This window comes from Moschus berezovskii, chromosome 4, assembly GCF_049115385.1.
Source record: "Moschus berezovskii isolate FMDL1 chromosome 4, NW_MosBer_1.0, whole genome shotgun sequence".
NCBI classification, from domain to species: Eukaryota; Metazoa; Chordata; class Mammalia; order Artiodactyla; family Moschidae; genus Moschus; species Moschus berezovskii.
Window position 1 is genome coordinate 26,240,689 of NC_142463.1, and position 15,705 is coordinate 26,256,393.

At 37.1% G+C, this 15,705-nt stretch overlaps 1 protein-coding gene across 6 annotated transcripts in view; it reads right to left on the reverse strand.

Annotated features, from left to right (window-relative positions):
• The window catches only part of EPS15 (epidermal growth factor receptor pathway substrate 15), a 152,681-nt gene that overhangs the window by 94,459 nt on the left and 42,517 nt on the right, over nt 1-15,705 (reverse strand). For all 6 annotated transcript variants that reach the window (XM_088835283.1, XM_088835285.1, XM_088835282.1 and 3 more), the window contains exons 5-8: nt 11,869-11,964; nt 10,194-10,259; nt 8,938-9,063; nt 5,673-5,732 (exon numbers count right to left, since the gene is read on the reverse strand). In XM_088835283.1, the coding sequence (XP_088691409.1) occupies nt 5,673-5,732; nt 8,938-9,063; nt 10,194-10,259; nt 11,869-11,964 (348 nt within the window). The remainder of the gene's footprint in view (nt 1-5,672; nt 5,733-8,937; nt 9,064-10,193; nt 10,260-11,868; nt 11,965-15,705) is intronic.

The following is a 15,705-nucleotide window of genomic DNA, read 5'->3' on the forward strand; positions in this document are numbered from 1 at the left end:
CAAACCACATTAGAATTTCTTATGAACTTCATTTTTATTTATTCCCATTGAAAAAATAAACACACACTTTGGCTTTGGGACAATTGCCTGCATATGGCCACATACCCAGGAGAAAAGCACTCCAGTCGGCACCATCTCATCTAAGTAGAGGCCGTGCAGACTTTTATCTGGGATGTTTTTTTCTTAAACAGCAGCACAGAGCCTTTCTTTTCAGAACACTCTCACGTGGTTTACTCTCTACTTTCTTAGGGTTTGCCAAAAATGGCTGTATCTAGGTTGCATTAGGAAGACTTGATAACAGGGCTCTCAGGACCTCTGTGCTCTGTTCCTGCTGGGGCATCCAGTGAGGAAAAGAAGAAAAGATGTTGGAATAGAAGACCTTGAGCTTACTCCTCCACAGGAACATCAACATGACAACTAACCACTAACAACAATAATGAATAAAAAAGACTAGAACATACCAAAAAAAAAATTCTACATCCAAAGACAAAAAGGAAATCACAAGACAGTAGAGGGGCACATCTGCTATATAACCAAATCCCACACCTCTGGATGGGAGACTCACAAACTGAATATAATCATATAGCAGAAGATCTCCCGAGGTGAGAGAGCTCTGAGCCCCACATCACGCTCCCTGGTCTGGGGGTCTGGCATCAGTAGGAGGAGTCCCCAGAGCCCTTGGCTTGGAAGGTCAGCAAGTCTTACTCTATAGGACTGGGGGAAACAGAGACTACACTCTTGGAGGGTGCACCCAAGGTCTCATGTCCACTAGGAACCAAGGAAAAGCAGTAAATTCATAGGAGCCTAGGCCAGACCTACCTGTTGGTCTTGAAGGGTCTCCCACCGAGGCAGGGGATGGGTGTGGCTCTCTCTTAGAATGCAAAAGCTAGTGACAAATATATCCAGAAGATATCTTGCTTGAGACATTAGCACCAAGACCTGACCGAGCCAATAGCCTGTAGGCTCCAGTGTTGGGGATGCCTCAGGCCAACCAACAGGGTAGGAACACAGTCCCATCCATCAAAAGATAGGTTGCCTAAAGACTTCCTGAGACCACAGCCACCTCAAGACACACTCCTTGACATGGCACTGTACACCATAGAGCCAAGATTCAATTCCACCCATCAGTGGGCAGAAATCTGCCCCGAACCACCAGGAAGCTAGACCAGCCTCGTCCAACAGGGGACAAATACCAGAAGCGAGAAATATACAGTGTCACAGCCTACACAACTGAGTTTGCAAACACAGGTCAGAACCTACCCTGGGACCAACTGGTCCCTGGCCACTATGTGATGAGACGGGAGTATACGGCTGTTACACAAAGGACATCCTCTACAGAAGGCCACTTCTCCAATGTCGACAAACATAACTAACTTTCCACATACATAAAAATACAGATAGAACTTTAGACAAAAGGAGATGGCAGAGGATTATGTTCCAGACAAAGGAACAAGATAAAACCCCATAAAAACAACTAAGTGACATGGAGATAGGCAATCTACCCAAGAGAGAGTTCAGTGTAATGATCGTAAAGATGATCCAAGAACCTGGGAAAAGAATTCAAGCATAAAGCAAGAAGTTACAATAAGTTTTTAACAGATAATTAGAAAAAATAAAGAACAACCAAAGATAGTTGAAGAATACAATAACTGAAATAATAAATAAACTAGAAGGAATCAATATAAGAATAAATGAGGCAGAAGAATGGATAAGGATGCTGAAAGAATACTGGAAATCACTGCCATGGAACAGAATAAAGACTGAAAAGAAACGAGGACAGTTTTAAGAAACCTCTGGGACAGTGTCAATCACCGCAACTTTGCATTATGCTGCTGCTAAGTCACTTCAGTCGTGTCCGACTCTGTGCGACCCCATAGACGGAAGCCCACCAGGCTCCCCTGTCCCTGGGATTCTCCAGGCAAGAACACTGGAGTGGGTTGCCATTTCCTTCTCCAATGTGTGAAAGTGAAAAGTGAAAGTGAAGTCGCTCAGTCGTGTCCAACCCTTAGCGACCCCATGGACTGCAGGCTACCAGGCTCCTCCACCCATGGGATTTTCCAGGCAAGAGTACTGGAGTGGCTTGCCATCGCCTTCTCCGAACTTTGCATTATAGGGGTCCCAAAAGGAGAAGAGAGAGAAAGGGCCTGAGAAGATAATACTTACAGAGATAATAGATGAAAACTCCCCTAACATGGGAAAAGAAGCAGTCACTCAAGTCCAGGAAGCATAGAGAGTACCATACAGCATCAACCCAAGGAGGAACATGCTGAGACACAGTAATCAAACTGACAAAAATTAAAGAGAAAGAAAAAATATTAAAACTAACAAGTGAAAAGCAACAAATAACATACAAGGGTATCTCCATAAAGTTATCAGCTGAGTTTTCAGCAGAAACTTTACAGACAGAAGAGAGTGGCATGAATCATTTAAAGATAAAAGGGAAAAGCCTACAATCAAGAATACTCTGCTCAGCAAGGCCCTTGTTCAGATTTGATGGAGAAATCAAAAGCTTTACAGACAAGAAAAAGCAAAAAAGAATTCAGTACCACCAAACCAGCATTATGACAAATGCTAAAGGAACTTCTCTAGGTGGAAAAGAAAAGGCTACAATGAGAAACAAGAAAATTACGAAATGGGAAAGCTCACTGGTAAAGGCAAACCTAGAGTAAAGGTGGGAAATCATCCACACAAAAATATGGTATCTAAACCAAAAATTGTGATGAGAGTACAAAAGCAAGGTATCTGAAATGCATTTGAACTAAAGAGATCAGCAACCTGAAACAATCATGGAAATATATATAGACTGCTATATCAAAACCTTATGGGAACTGCAAACCAAAAAATCTATAATACATACATATACAAACAAAAAAAAAGGAATCCAAACACAACACTAAAGAAAGTCATATCACAAGTGAACAAAAGAGGAAAGGAAGGAAAAAACCTACAAACACAAATTCAAAACAATTAAAAAAATGGCAATAAGAACATACATATCAGTAATTACCTTAAATGAAAATAGATCAAATGCGCCATCCAAAAGACACAGACTGACTGAATGGATACAAAAACAAGACCCATATATTTGCTGTCTACAAGAGATTCGCTTCAGATCTAGAGACACATACAGACCGAAAATGAGAGAATGAAAAAAGGTATTCCATGCAAATGGGTATCAGAACAAAGCTACAGTACCAATACTCAAATCAGATAAAATAGACCTTAAAATAAAGACTGTTACAAGAGACAACAAAGGACATTACGTAATGATCAAGGGATCAAGAAGATACAACAACTGTAAATATAAATGCAACCAACATAGGAGCACGTCAATATATATAGTAAATGTTAACAGACATAAAAGGAGAAATTGACAGTAACACAGTAATGGTAGGGAATTTTAACACCCTACTTACATCAATGGACAGATCATCCAGACAAAAGTAAATAAGGAAACACAGGCCTTAAATGGCCCATTAGACCAGATGGAACTAATATTAATAGAGCATTCCATCTGAAAGCACCAGAATACACATTCTTTTCAAGTGCACATGAAAAGTTCTATTCTCCAGGATAGAACACATGCTGAGTCATAAAGTAAGCCTCAGTAAATTTAAGAAAACTGCAATTGTATCAAGTATGTTTTCCAACCACAATGCTGTGAGATTAGAAATCAACTAAGAGAAAACTGCAAAAACCACAAACAAATGGAAGCTAAACGGTGCTACTAAACAACTAATGGGTCACTGACTAAAACCTATCAAATGTAGCAAATGCAGTTCTATGAAGGAAGTCTATAGCAACACAAGCGTACCTCAGGAAACAAGAAAAATCTCAAAAAGAAAACCTAATACTACAGCTAAAGCAACTAGAGAAATAAGAACAAACAAAACCCAAAGTTAGTAGGAGGAGAGAAATCATAAAGATAAAAGCAGAAATAAATGAAAGAGACTTAAAAGGACCATAAAAGACTACTACAAGCAACTATATGGCAATAAAATGTACAACCTCGAAGAAATGGACAAATTACTAGAAAAATACAATCTCTCAAGACTGAACCAGGGAGAAATAGAAAATATGAACAGATTGATTTTAAGTACTGAACTTGAATCTGTGATTTTAAAACTCTCAACAAACAAAAATTCAGGATGAGATAGCTTTACAGGTTCTACCTGTAAATTCTACCAACAATTCAGAAAAGAGTAATACCAATCCTTCTTAAACTATTCAAAGAAATTGCAAAGGAAGGAACACATTTAAACTTATTCTATGAGGCCACCATCACCCTGATACCAAAATCAGATGCTGTGTGCTCAGCTGCTCAGTTGTGTTCGCCTCTTTGTGACCCCATGGACTGTAACCTGCCAGGCTCCTCAGTCCATGGCGATTCTCCAGGCAATACTGGAGTGGGTTACCAAGCCCTCCCCCAGGGGACCTTCCCAACCCAGGGATCAAACCCAGGTCTCCAGTATTACAGGTGGATTCTTTACCATCTGAGCCACCAGGGAAGCTCAAAACCAGATGAAGATACCACACAAAAAAAATAAAAACCATATGATCAGCTCATAGATGCCAAAATAGCTCTTGACAAAATTCAACATCTATTTATGATAAAACCTATCCAAAAAGTGGGCATAGCAGGAACCTACCTCAACATAATAAAGGCCATATAGGACAAATTCACAGGTAACATAACAGTAAAATGCTGAAAGCATTTCCTCTAAAATCAGGAACAAGACAAGGATGTCCACTCTCATCACTTTTATTCAATATAGCAATAAGAAAAAGAAATAAAAGGAATTCAAATTGGAAAAGAAATAAAACTGTCGTTGTTTGCAGATGACAAGATACTATACATAAAAAATCCTAAAGACACTACCAGAAAAGATGTCTTTTTTAAAAAGATTAACAGACTACACAAAAACTTAGTTAAACAAAAAACAAGAAGCAAAAATAAGTAAGATTTGAAAAGAGAAAGACACGCAAACACAAACCCAGAAGAGAATAAAGAATAGTGCAATTCTGTGGCAAATCTGAAAGTCATAAGAAACAACAATTTCTTAGCAAAATAAAGAGAGAAAATTTGAAAAGACTAATTTCCACGTAAGAGATTAAAAGGGGGATTCGAGATTTATCACTCATGAGTTCACAGCAGAATTTCATGTAACCCTAAGGAAGACATGAAAACAGCTCTCTGAAGAATTAACTATCCATTTGCTAAAGATAATACATCTTTGGATAAGATGTCTAAACTTTCTCTGTTTCCATAAATGAGGTGAAACTGTTGTATTAGTCATGTTTTCCTTTAATGAAACAAATGTGAAAATCTGGGAGTATATTTGAAATAAAGACATTTCACAGCAGAAGTAGGCACTAAGATGCCTGGTCAAGTTGGGATTCAAAAGATCATACTCAGCATCTTTAGAGTGCATTATCCAAAGCATGTGTTCTTACGTACTTTACAGTCAAATAAAATGAAGAGGGCAAAAAATTCATTCTCCATTATCCATTTGCTGAATAATATTTATTGACTATAAATTCTAGGTAAAAATAGTCATACCATTAATTTTAAGAGAAATGTACTTTTCCTCTAAAGACAAACAAAAATGGGAAATTTTCACTTGAGAAAACCACTGAGATGTTTAAAATTTCAAAAGCAAGAGGTTACTTACAACGGCAAACTCATCTCTGTCAAGCATTCCATCATGGTCAAGATCACTCAATTCCCAAACCTTAAAAAGAAAAGAACTGGTTAAGATTACCATCATTTCATTTCATATGCTAACTGAATATATCAAATATATATGTGGAAGGAAAAGTTTTTCCTAAACATTATAAAATCTATTTTTCTGAGAAACTTCAATTATGCCGAGTATTTTATTACATCACTAATAAAATTTCTGTAAAAAAAAAACTAATAATAATTCTTAGTATCAAGTAGTTTTAAACAGAAATCACTTTGCAAATTTATAAAGAAAATGTTTTGCTCCTCTCAACTAAGAAAACAACTATGTAACAGTACTTCAAACAACTTTTTGATGCTTGAACTGCCTCCTGAGAATCCCTTGGACTGCAGGGACATCAAACCAGTCAACCCTAAAGGAAATCAGTCCTCAATATTCATTGAAAGGACTGATGCTGAAGTTGAAGCTCCAATACTTTGGCCACCTGATGTGAAGAGCTGACTCACTGGAAAAGACCCTGATGCTGGGAAAGACTGAGGGCAGGAGGAGAAGGGACAGCAGACATGAGATGGTTGGATGGCATCACCAGTTCAATGGACATGAATTTGAGCAAGCTCCAGAAGATGGTCAAGGACAGGAACACCTGGTGTGCTACAGTCCATGGGGGTCACAAAGAGTTGGACAAAACTGAGCCACTGAACAATAACTTTAAACAACTACATTTTTTTAAAAACATCACCTCAGTTACTTCACGCAACAACTTCACGTGGTACTATAAAACCTATTTTAGATCCAAGACTACATGACTTATCTAGGATCATGTAACTATTATTAAGTAACAGAATCAATCTTCAATCTGAAGACTTCCAACCAAGTCCATGATTGTTTTCCCCATAACACAGAATAGCTAATCAACTGGAAATACATATTCAATGAACATTTCATTATTAATCATTAGCCAACTAATGTCCAGAGAATACAGAGAATAAACCTTAAAGAAAGAAAGTGAAGTTGTTCAGTCGCGTCCAACTCTTTGTGACCCCATGGACTGTAGCCTACCAGGGTCCTCTGTCCATGGGATTCTCCAGTCAAGAGTACTGGAATGGGTTCCCATTTCCTTCTCCAGGGGATCTTCCCAACCCAGGGATCAAACCCAGGTCTCCCACATTGCGGGCAAATGCTTTACCATCTAAGCCACCAGGGAAGCCCAATAAACCTTAAAGGGCTGGTATATTTGGTATAAACCTAGACCATCTTCCATAGTTTTAGACCAGCTATAAACTATTTAAAATTGTTGAAATGAAGGTATTAAAGTTAGTTAACAAAATTTTATTTGAGGCAGAAAGAGAAGGTATACTGATGAGAGACAGGAGTGAATACAAGCAAGTGTCTGGTCGCTGAGGGCCTTGAAGTTTAGACTTTATCCTAAATGCAATAGGAAGCTGCCTAAGAGGGTAACTTTCAAGTAAAAAATAACAAGATTACATTTATAGTTTAGAAATCTAATACTGATCATATGGTATAAAAATAATTAGTAGAAAACAAGATTAGAAAATTAGTTTAGCACCTAAACTGTACAACACTGATCCAGTAGTACTGGTGTTGTAATGACAAGTTTTTGTCATCGTCATTATCATGGCAGCTAATATTCAAAGAGTATGTACCAAGCTCTGTGCTAGGTACTTTATATACATTATCCCATTTAATCTGTATACCCTATAAACAGGATGATGTGATACAAAAGTCACTCAGTCATGTCTGACTCTTTGCGATCCCATGAACTGTAAGGCTGCCAGGCTCCTCTGTCCACAGAATTCTCCAGACAAGAATACTGGAGTGGGCAGCCATTCCCTTCTCCAGGAGATCTTCCCAACCCAGGGATCAAACCCAGGTCTCCCTCATTGCAGGCAGATTCTTTACTGTCTGAGCCACCTGGGAAGCCCAAGAATACCGGAGTAGGCGGCCTATCCCTTCTTCATAGGATCTTCCCAACCCAGGAATCAAACCGGGGTCTCCTGCACTGCAGGTGGATTCTTTACCATCTGAGCTACCGGGGAATCCCTAAAAAACAAGCTAATTTTAAAAGATTAAAAAACTGAGACATGGTTTTCTAATGATTTGTCCAAGGTCACACAGTTAAGAAATGGTGTAGCCATGATTTGACCCTATACAATCTAAGTAAGAAATTAAAAGACTAGATGTTTAAAGAGAGTAGACGAGGTCTGAAATATAAAGAGGGGTATTAAGAAATCATTATGCAAATAGCACAAGAGAGGCTACAGTACAGAAAGCCCAGCTGAAGCTGGTGATCACAAAACTATGAGGATACTAATCTTACGAGACTTTCTCAACAGTCCAAATGTAACCAGAGAGAAGGCAAATAATTAGCTTCATGGAAGGATTGATGCTAAAGCTGAAGCTCCAATACTTTGGCCACCTCATGAGAAGAGTTGACTCACTGGAAAAGACTCTGATGCTGGGAGGGATTGGGGGCAGGAGGAGAAGGGGACGACAGAGAATGAGATGGCTGGATGGAATCACTGACTCGATGGACATGAGTTTGAGTGAACTCCGGGAGTTAGTGATGGACAGGGAGGCCTGGCGTTCTGTGATTCATGGGGTCGCAAAGAGTCAGTCACGACTGAGTGACTGAACTGAAGGTTAGATTTTCATCAGGCAGGAGAGATTAGAAAACATGGGAAAGGAAGCGAAGGATACTGACATGAAACTGTGAACCAAAAGAATCCAAGATGGATAAAGGAAAAAGTAAATTCAAAGTACAGAGAAAATAAGAGTCTGATATAAAGGTCTTGATGACGTCAAAGAATTAGTCTTGCAAATATCTAGGAAAGAAATCTAGAAAGCCAAGAAGTTCTCTTTAGAGAGTAGAATTCATGATTTTAAACTATTCCTTTAACCAGGCCCCATGATATAGTCATGGAGTAGAGGGAGATGTAGAATACTGATGGTCTCTGGAAATTAAATCAAGGAACTGGGAGGTCAGAGCATACAACCCAAAGACAAAAGGCCTTACCTAGAGGATTATGACAGCTAATTTCAAACACTCATGTTTTAGAGGGAATAACCAAAGAAAGAAAGAAATTGGCAATAGTTTTAAGTGAGAGCACAAAAAATTCTATAATACCACAACTTCAAAATAGGATCTATGTATTCTTTAACAGTGAGCTAAACTGTTCCGGTTTAAAGTAAAATTAAAATACATAAAAGTTACACTTAGAATTTAATATCTTACTCTTCCAAGAATATCCACAGGTAACTTAGAGTTGAGCAACACTGGTTTCACTTTATCACCAGACAAAAATCCATTCACTGGGCATAAACTATCAAAAATTGCATCATATTTGGCCTTATCTTCAGGCTATAATATAAAAAAAGAGTGCAAGTTAAATAATGGAGAAAGGAACGTAACTGCAGTTATAAACACTGTCCTCAAAGACTAGGCAACATTTTTAAAATGATCATTTCAAAAACATGTTTCACTTTCATCCCAATATATTGTAGTAAATAGTAATTTATAAGTTATTCCACTCAAAAGTTTAGAATCCCCTCCATTCCTTTTGTAACTGAAACATCGTCTTTGCCTTTTCTACTGTTAAGTTAAAATCAGGGATTTTAAAATCAAAATATTTCAGGGATCGAAGGACTTTGAGAAGAGCATCTAGTCTAACCCTCTCAAACAGACCCAAAGCAAAGCAATAACTTCTGTAAGAACAAACAGCTATTAGTGACATTCTATGACTTTCTAAACATGGCATTAATTACATTTCAAACTCAATTTATTTTTTTTAAAAAGAAAAGCTTGCCAAAGAAATAAACATCATTTCCCTCATTTTTCCAAAGCAAGATTTATTTTTCTTATCAATAATAAGATATTTCCTAAAATCCCTGTAAATTATCTGTATAACATAAAAACTATCATTCATGATTTGCCAAGTGAAGACCAGATCCTTACACAATAGCACACAAGGCATACAAACCAAAATGGTTTTCTGACAAAACTATACATTTATTACAGATTATTTGATCTGCTATATTCTATTTTAAAATTACAATTTTTAAAACCTGATAAGATAGCTATAATCATTTGGTGCTTCTAAATAACTATAAGGCAAAATACCCATTTCAGAAGAAGATTTCATAAAAAATTGTTTTAGAATCATAAAGAGAATACTTAGTTAGGCAGAACTTTTCAAATAAGAAATAATACCAGTGGGGTAAACTACATATTCATCAAATATTTTAGTTAATACCAGATTATGACATCACCATTTTTAGTTTATACTACAACAGAAATGAGATTAAGCCAATACAGTAAAAAAATGACTGACAGAGAATAACATGACTCAAGCAATTTCTAGTACCAGCATTTCCTTCACAGTAAAAAATGAAAGTCTAAAGCACCGTGTAATACATTATGAAAGAAGGGGAAGAGGATTATGTAGGTAAGAAACAAAGTGTGGTAAAAGAATAGTCAAAAAGTTTACTTACTTTTACAGCCCATGGGAGCTCAGCTGCAGAGGTTCCACTGATTAGCAAAGGACTACTGGTATCATGCTAAAAAGAAAAATATAGCACACGAAGGGCTGAAATCCTCATATCAATAAAAAAAGAGGAAACCATCTTTGGATTTAAACACTCAGACAAAATGCTGGATCTCAATACACAAAGGACACTCTTTAACATTAACTCAGACTTTCACTGAAGTACAAATGAAACAAAAACTGAATTAGCTGTGTTAACTGCATAAATGACTATGGAGCACTAACTAAAACATGTTAAATCTTACAGAATAAATCCTATTACACCTGAAATCAAAATAAAATGAAGTTATCCGAATGTAACAAAAATACTTATGGCCCTGTTAACTGATGACTTTTCCCCACAATATTTAAGGAAAGCAGACGGGGACAAGCACAACTTAAGATTTCTAAGTCACAAGTACAGGAACCTACCAATAGCGTATCCAAGTTATTATGTTTATTTGCTTGCAGAGATGGCTGTATTTAAAAATTTTTACTGATAGTATATAGTTAGGCAACAATTCCCTAAATTAACCCTCTGACTCCACAATTAAACTCAGAAGTATAGAAATTCTCAAAACTGAAGTTAAATTCATAATACTTAGACCAAATACTTTAAAATACTGAATTTTAAAAACAAGAAGAGCCATGAAACTTTTGAAAAAAGCAGTAAGGTGGGGAGGACTAGCTCTATCAGATATAAATTATCAAATATGATCATTGAAACAATGTGAGATCAACATATGGATAAACAGATCAATGGATATAAACAGAAAAATCCAGAAAAAATAAATACATATGAGAATGTCATGACTGAGGCGGTATTTCAAATCAGTATGGAAAAGACTGATTATTCAATAAACATGGTAGTCATCTTGAAGAAATATAAATTTGAATTCATACACACCTTATACCAGGATTAATGTCAATGTGAACATAAAAAACTTAAATTCAAATAATTCATTTACATTAAATACAGTATCTTCTTTATGGGAACACAAATTACCACAAAGTCAAAAGACAAAGAGCAAACTGGGAAAAATATTTCCAATTCATATAGACAAACAACTGTTTCCCTAATATATGAAGAGTCTCTTGAATTCAATAAGAAAAGACCAACAATCAAAGAAAAATAGGCCAAAGTTATTAACAGACATTTCACATAAAGACAATGTAAATGGCTCAAAAGCATGAGAAAAACTACTCAACTTCACTTCATAAAACCAAAAGGATAAATAAAGACTACACTTACATTCCACTGGTCACCTACCAAATTTACAAGAAACAAGTTTGACAACAGTAAGCTAGAAAAAGTACACTCAACCAATTGCCGGTGGGACTATGAACTAAAACAACCACCATGGAAGACAAGTAATAATAAGTGAAAATTACAATGCACAAACTTTTGAAACAGCAATTCCACATCTGAGAATTTACACATATATTTCTGCACATGCAAAGTGACAGATTCAAGGTTTCTATTTATTGCAGCAATTTTTAAATAATAAAAGACTGGAAACAAGCTAAAAGCCTATCAATAGGAAGTTAAATAAATAAAGGTAAACAGAAGCAAGGAAATACTACTTTCTAATCATGTGGTATCAGTTTTTAAAATACAATTAAAATTTAAAAGCATTTCTTACAAATCTTGGTGGAGGAACAGCCAGGTTCAAACTATTTAGTGAAACCTCCAATCCATTCTGGGCACATGCCACAAGACGTAAAGCAACAAAGAATTCCTGAGAAAGAAAAGTATGAATGTTAAGAGCATTATCCATCTACCCATTCATCCATCCATCCATCTATCTACACATATATCTTCAATCTGAAAATATAAAACAATTCACAACTACTCCAAAATTTTTATGTCTCAGTGAATATAATAGCACACTTGCGTTAAAAAAACACTTGTTCTAAATACAAGAAGAGCTCTATGTACAAAGATATTCCTGATATAATAAACAGCAAAATATATTAATATAAATGAGAAAATAAACTGATATACACGATATGGGAAATATACCAAGATTAATAATCATGTTTCAAAGAATATTTAATGATGGTAAGAAATGATTTTTATCACTTAAGAAAAAGAATCTTAGAAAAAAGTCTAAAAGAAAATAAAACATTGAAAAAAATAAATAAAAGGTTATCAAAAGTCATATCTGGATTTAAGATTATAAATTTTGACACTAGATCAATCATTCAAATGACTCAGTCACTGTTATTCCAGAAGAGCTACAAAGAATAACTATGCAACATCTGAAACAATTATATAACTGCTTGACTTCAAAATACTTATAAATCTCTCCCAAAAGTCCTTGGATCTTTGGCATTTGAAGCCTTAGTTCAAAATTTAATTAGTAAGTGGGAAGACACTGAAGCAACTTGTTTTCAGCTGTTCTCAGTTAAAATCAAGTCTCGGAATAGGCATAACAAAAGCTTTTTACTCCAGTCATGATTACTTCGGAGAAGGCAATGGCAAGCCACTCCAGTACTATTGCCTAGAAAATCCCATGGATGGAGGAGCCTGGTAGGCTGCAGTCCATGGGGTCGCTAAGGGTCGGACACGACTGAGCGACTTCACTTTCACTTTTCACTTTCACACATTGGAGAAGGAAATGGCAACCCACTCCAGTGTTCTTGCCTGGAGAATCCCAGGGACGGGGGAGCCTGGTGGGCTTCCGTCTATGGGGTCACACAGAGTCGGACACGACTGAAGTGACTCAGCAGCAGCAGCAGCATGATTATTTACAATCTGTCAATACTCTAGGTACAACTGCTGATTTTCAAATCTCCTGTTCTCACCTTCAACTTTCTTACTCAATTCACCACCTACTCCTAGAAACTTGCAGGTTGTCTGTTCATACAGCACTTCGCCTTCACTAATAAATATCTTGAAAAAATGCTATTTCAAGATTTCCCCTTCTCTTTTCATTCACCACACAAGCTTCTATGCAATTTGACTTCAATTCCCACCATTAGCGAGAGAAATAACTGTCACAAATTCATAGCTACAAAATACAATAGACTCTTAAAAAAAAAAGAAAAAAACCTCAACCTAATTGTTCTTTTGGCAGCCTGGACAGTATGATCCTCCCTGAAGCTCTCCTCTACCAGCACAGCTTCATAAAGCTGTCCAAGTTCACCTCTGACCTTCCAAGTATCTTCTATTGGAGTCTTGTCTCCTCCCATCCTTCAAATGCTGAATTATAAATAACCCTTTTTCTCCTGTCATTCTGCATGAGATTCAATTCTCTTAGATAACCAAGCTCAGATCCCTGATACTATGGATGGGCTCTGAAGTGAAATGATACTGCACTGAATTCTAGTTCTACTACATGTTATGAGGCCTGAGGCAAGTTAAAAAACAAAACAAAACACCTTTCTAAAAGGGGGGCTAATTCCTTACAATGTAAGGTACAAAATTAAAAACCACACTATAGGAAGAATGCACTATCATTGTTGGCTCATAAAAACTCAGTAAGTATTGGTTTATGTCCTTAATTTCATATGTTAATTCAAAAATCTTATTCCTCCAATGCAAACATCAAAGTTTAACTGCAAAAAGAAAAAAAAACCCAGTGCCATACCTAAGTTATCCCTCTCTCAAAATAATGCCATTTATGTTATAAACCATGAGCACCCCATCAAAAGACGGGAACTGCTTTTGTTAATTCATATATATATATATGACTGTATCACTTAGCTATACACCTGAAACAAACACAACACTGTAAATAAAATATAGTACAATATAAAATAAAAATAAGTAACAGACCTTTTGGGCTTTACACCAAGTTAGAGTTCCTATCAGCTTGAGGCAGTTGTAAAATAACTTAATGTAGCTTTTTACAACTGTGTATTCTATAGTATTTTTTCATTTGGTGAAATTTTAACTGTTAATGTTTTTGGCATTGTGCTTTGTACCATTTATTAAATAAAAATTAAAAAAAAAAAAAAGCTTAACTGCAGATCCATAAATCCCGCCACCTGGATATAACAAAGGCTGCTGCTGCTAAGTCACTTTAGTCGTGTCCGACTCTGTGCGACTCCATAGACGGAAGCCCACCAGGCTCCCCCATCCCTGGGATTCTCCAGGCAAGAACACTGGAGTGGGTTGCCATTTCCTTCTCCAATGTGTGAAAGTGAAAAGTGAAAGTGAAGTCGCTCAGTCGAGTCCGACCCTTAGCGACCCCACGGACTGCAGCCTACCAGGCTCCTCCATCCATGGGATTTTCCAGGCAACAGTACTGGAGTGGCTTGCCATTGCCTTCTCCGATAACAAAGGCAACTCAAACTAAACATCCGAAGACTAGGAGTAGCAGTGAAGAATATATTTGACTGTTAAGTTCCTGAAGACAGGGATCACATTCCATCACATTTACTTCTGTATCTCCAAAGCCTGGCTCAAAACAGGTACTCAACAAATAATCTGCTGACTAAGTCTAGAGCACCCTGGATGCTCCCATGAATTTAGTTTTCCAATGTCTCCAAGGCACCAAATCAGCTCTTCTGGCCTGGGGTCCAATGAGGACCACAATCTAGCCTTGGAATCTTAAATAAGAGACTGGGTATTCTGACCCCTCATCTAATTTTTCCATCCTTTTTCTCAGTCAGCTTCAGTTATCCCTATGGGGGAATTAACTTTGAGTAGTAATGCTCAGCCAATGTATCAGCATGTAGCAAGCTTTGAATTTAATCCTGTAGAACTCTGAAATCTATCTCCAACAAGTGAAACTTTAACGTACTCTAGTGGTATCTAATACCCACAACCACTTTCACATATTTCTGGCCCAAGACTGACTTCTGGCCTGTAAACCATTTTTTTTGGTTTATATGTTAGTAATAAAACCTAGACCAGAATACATCATACTTAGATTTGATTAGCCAAGAGCTTCCCTTCAAATATACAAGGCAATACCATCTTAACACATAAATGATAAAATCTACTTTTATTTATAACCCTGAACACACAAGAAATTTAGATACAAAGAGTAAAGTCTCCCTGAATATCTAAGAAAAATAAATCCCATGTTATTATTTGAATGTATTCCCCAAAATCCATATATTGAAAGCTAAACTCCCCAGTGGCAGAGCCTCTGGGAAGTACTTAGACCATTAGGATAGGGCCCTTATAAATGGGCCTGCTGCTGCTGCTAAGTCGCTTCAGTCGTGTCCGACTCTGTGCGACCCCATAGACGGCAGCCCACCAGGCTCCCCCGTCCCTGAGATTCTCCAGGTAAGAACACTGGAGTGGGCTGCCATTTCCTTCTCCAATGCATGAAAGTGAAAAGTGAAAGTGAATTTGGTCAGTCATGTCCGACTCTCAGGACCCCATGGACTGCAGCCTACCAGGCTCCTCCGTCCATGGGATTTTCCAGGCAAAAGAATACCAGAGTGGGGTGCCATTGCCTTACAAAAAAGAGCTGAGAGAAATTACTAGCACATTCTGCCACATAAGGATAAAGAAAAAGTCT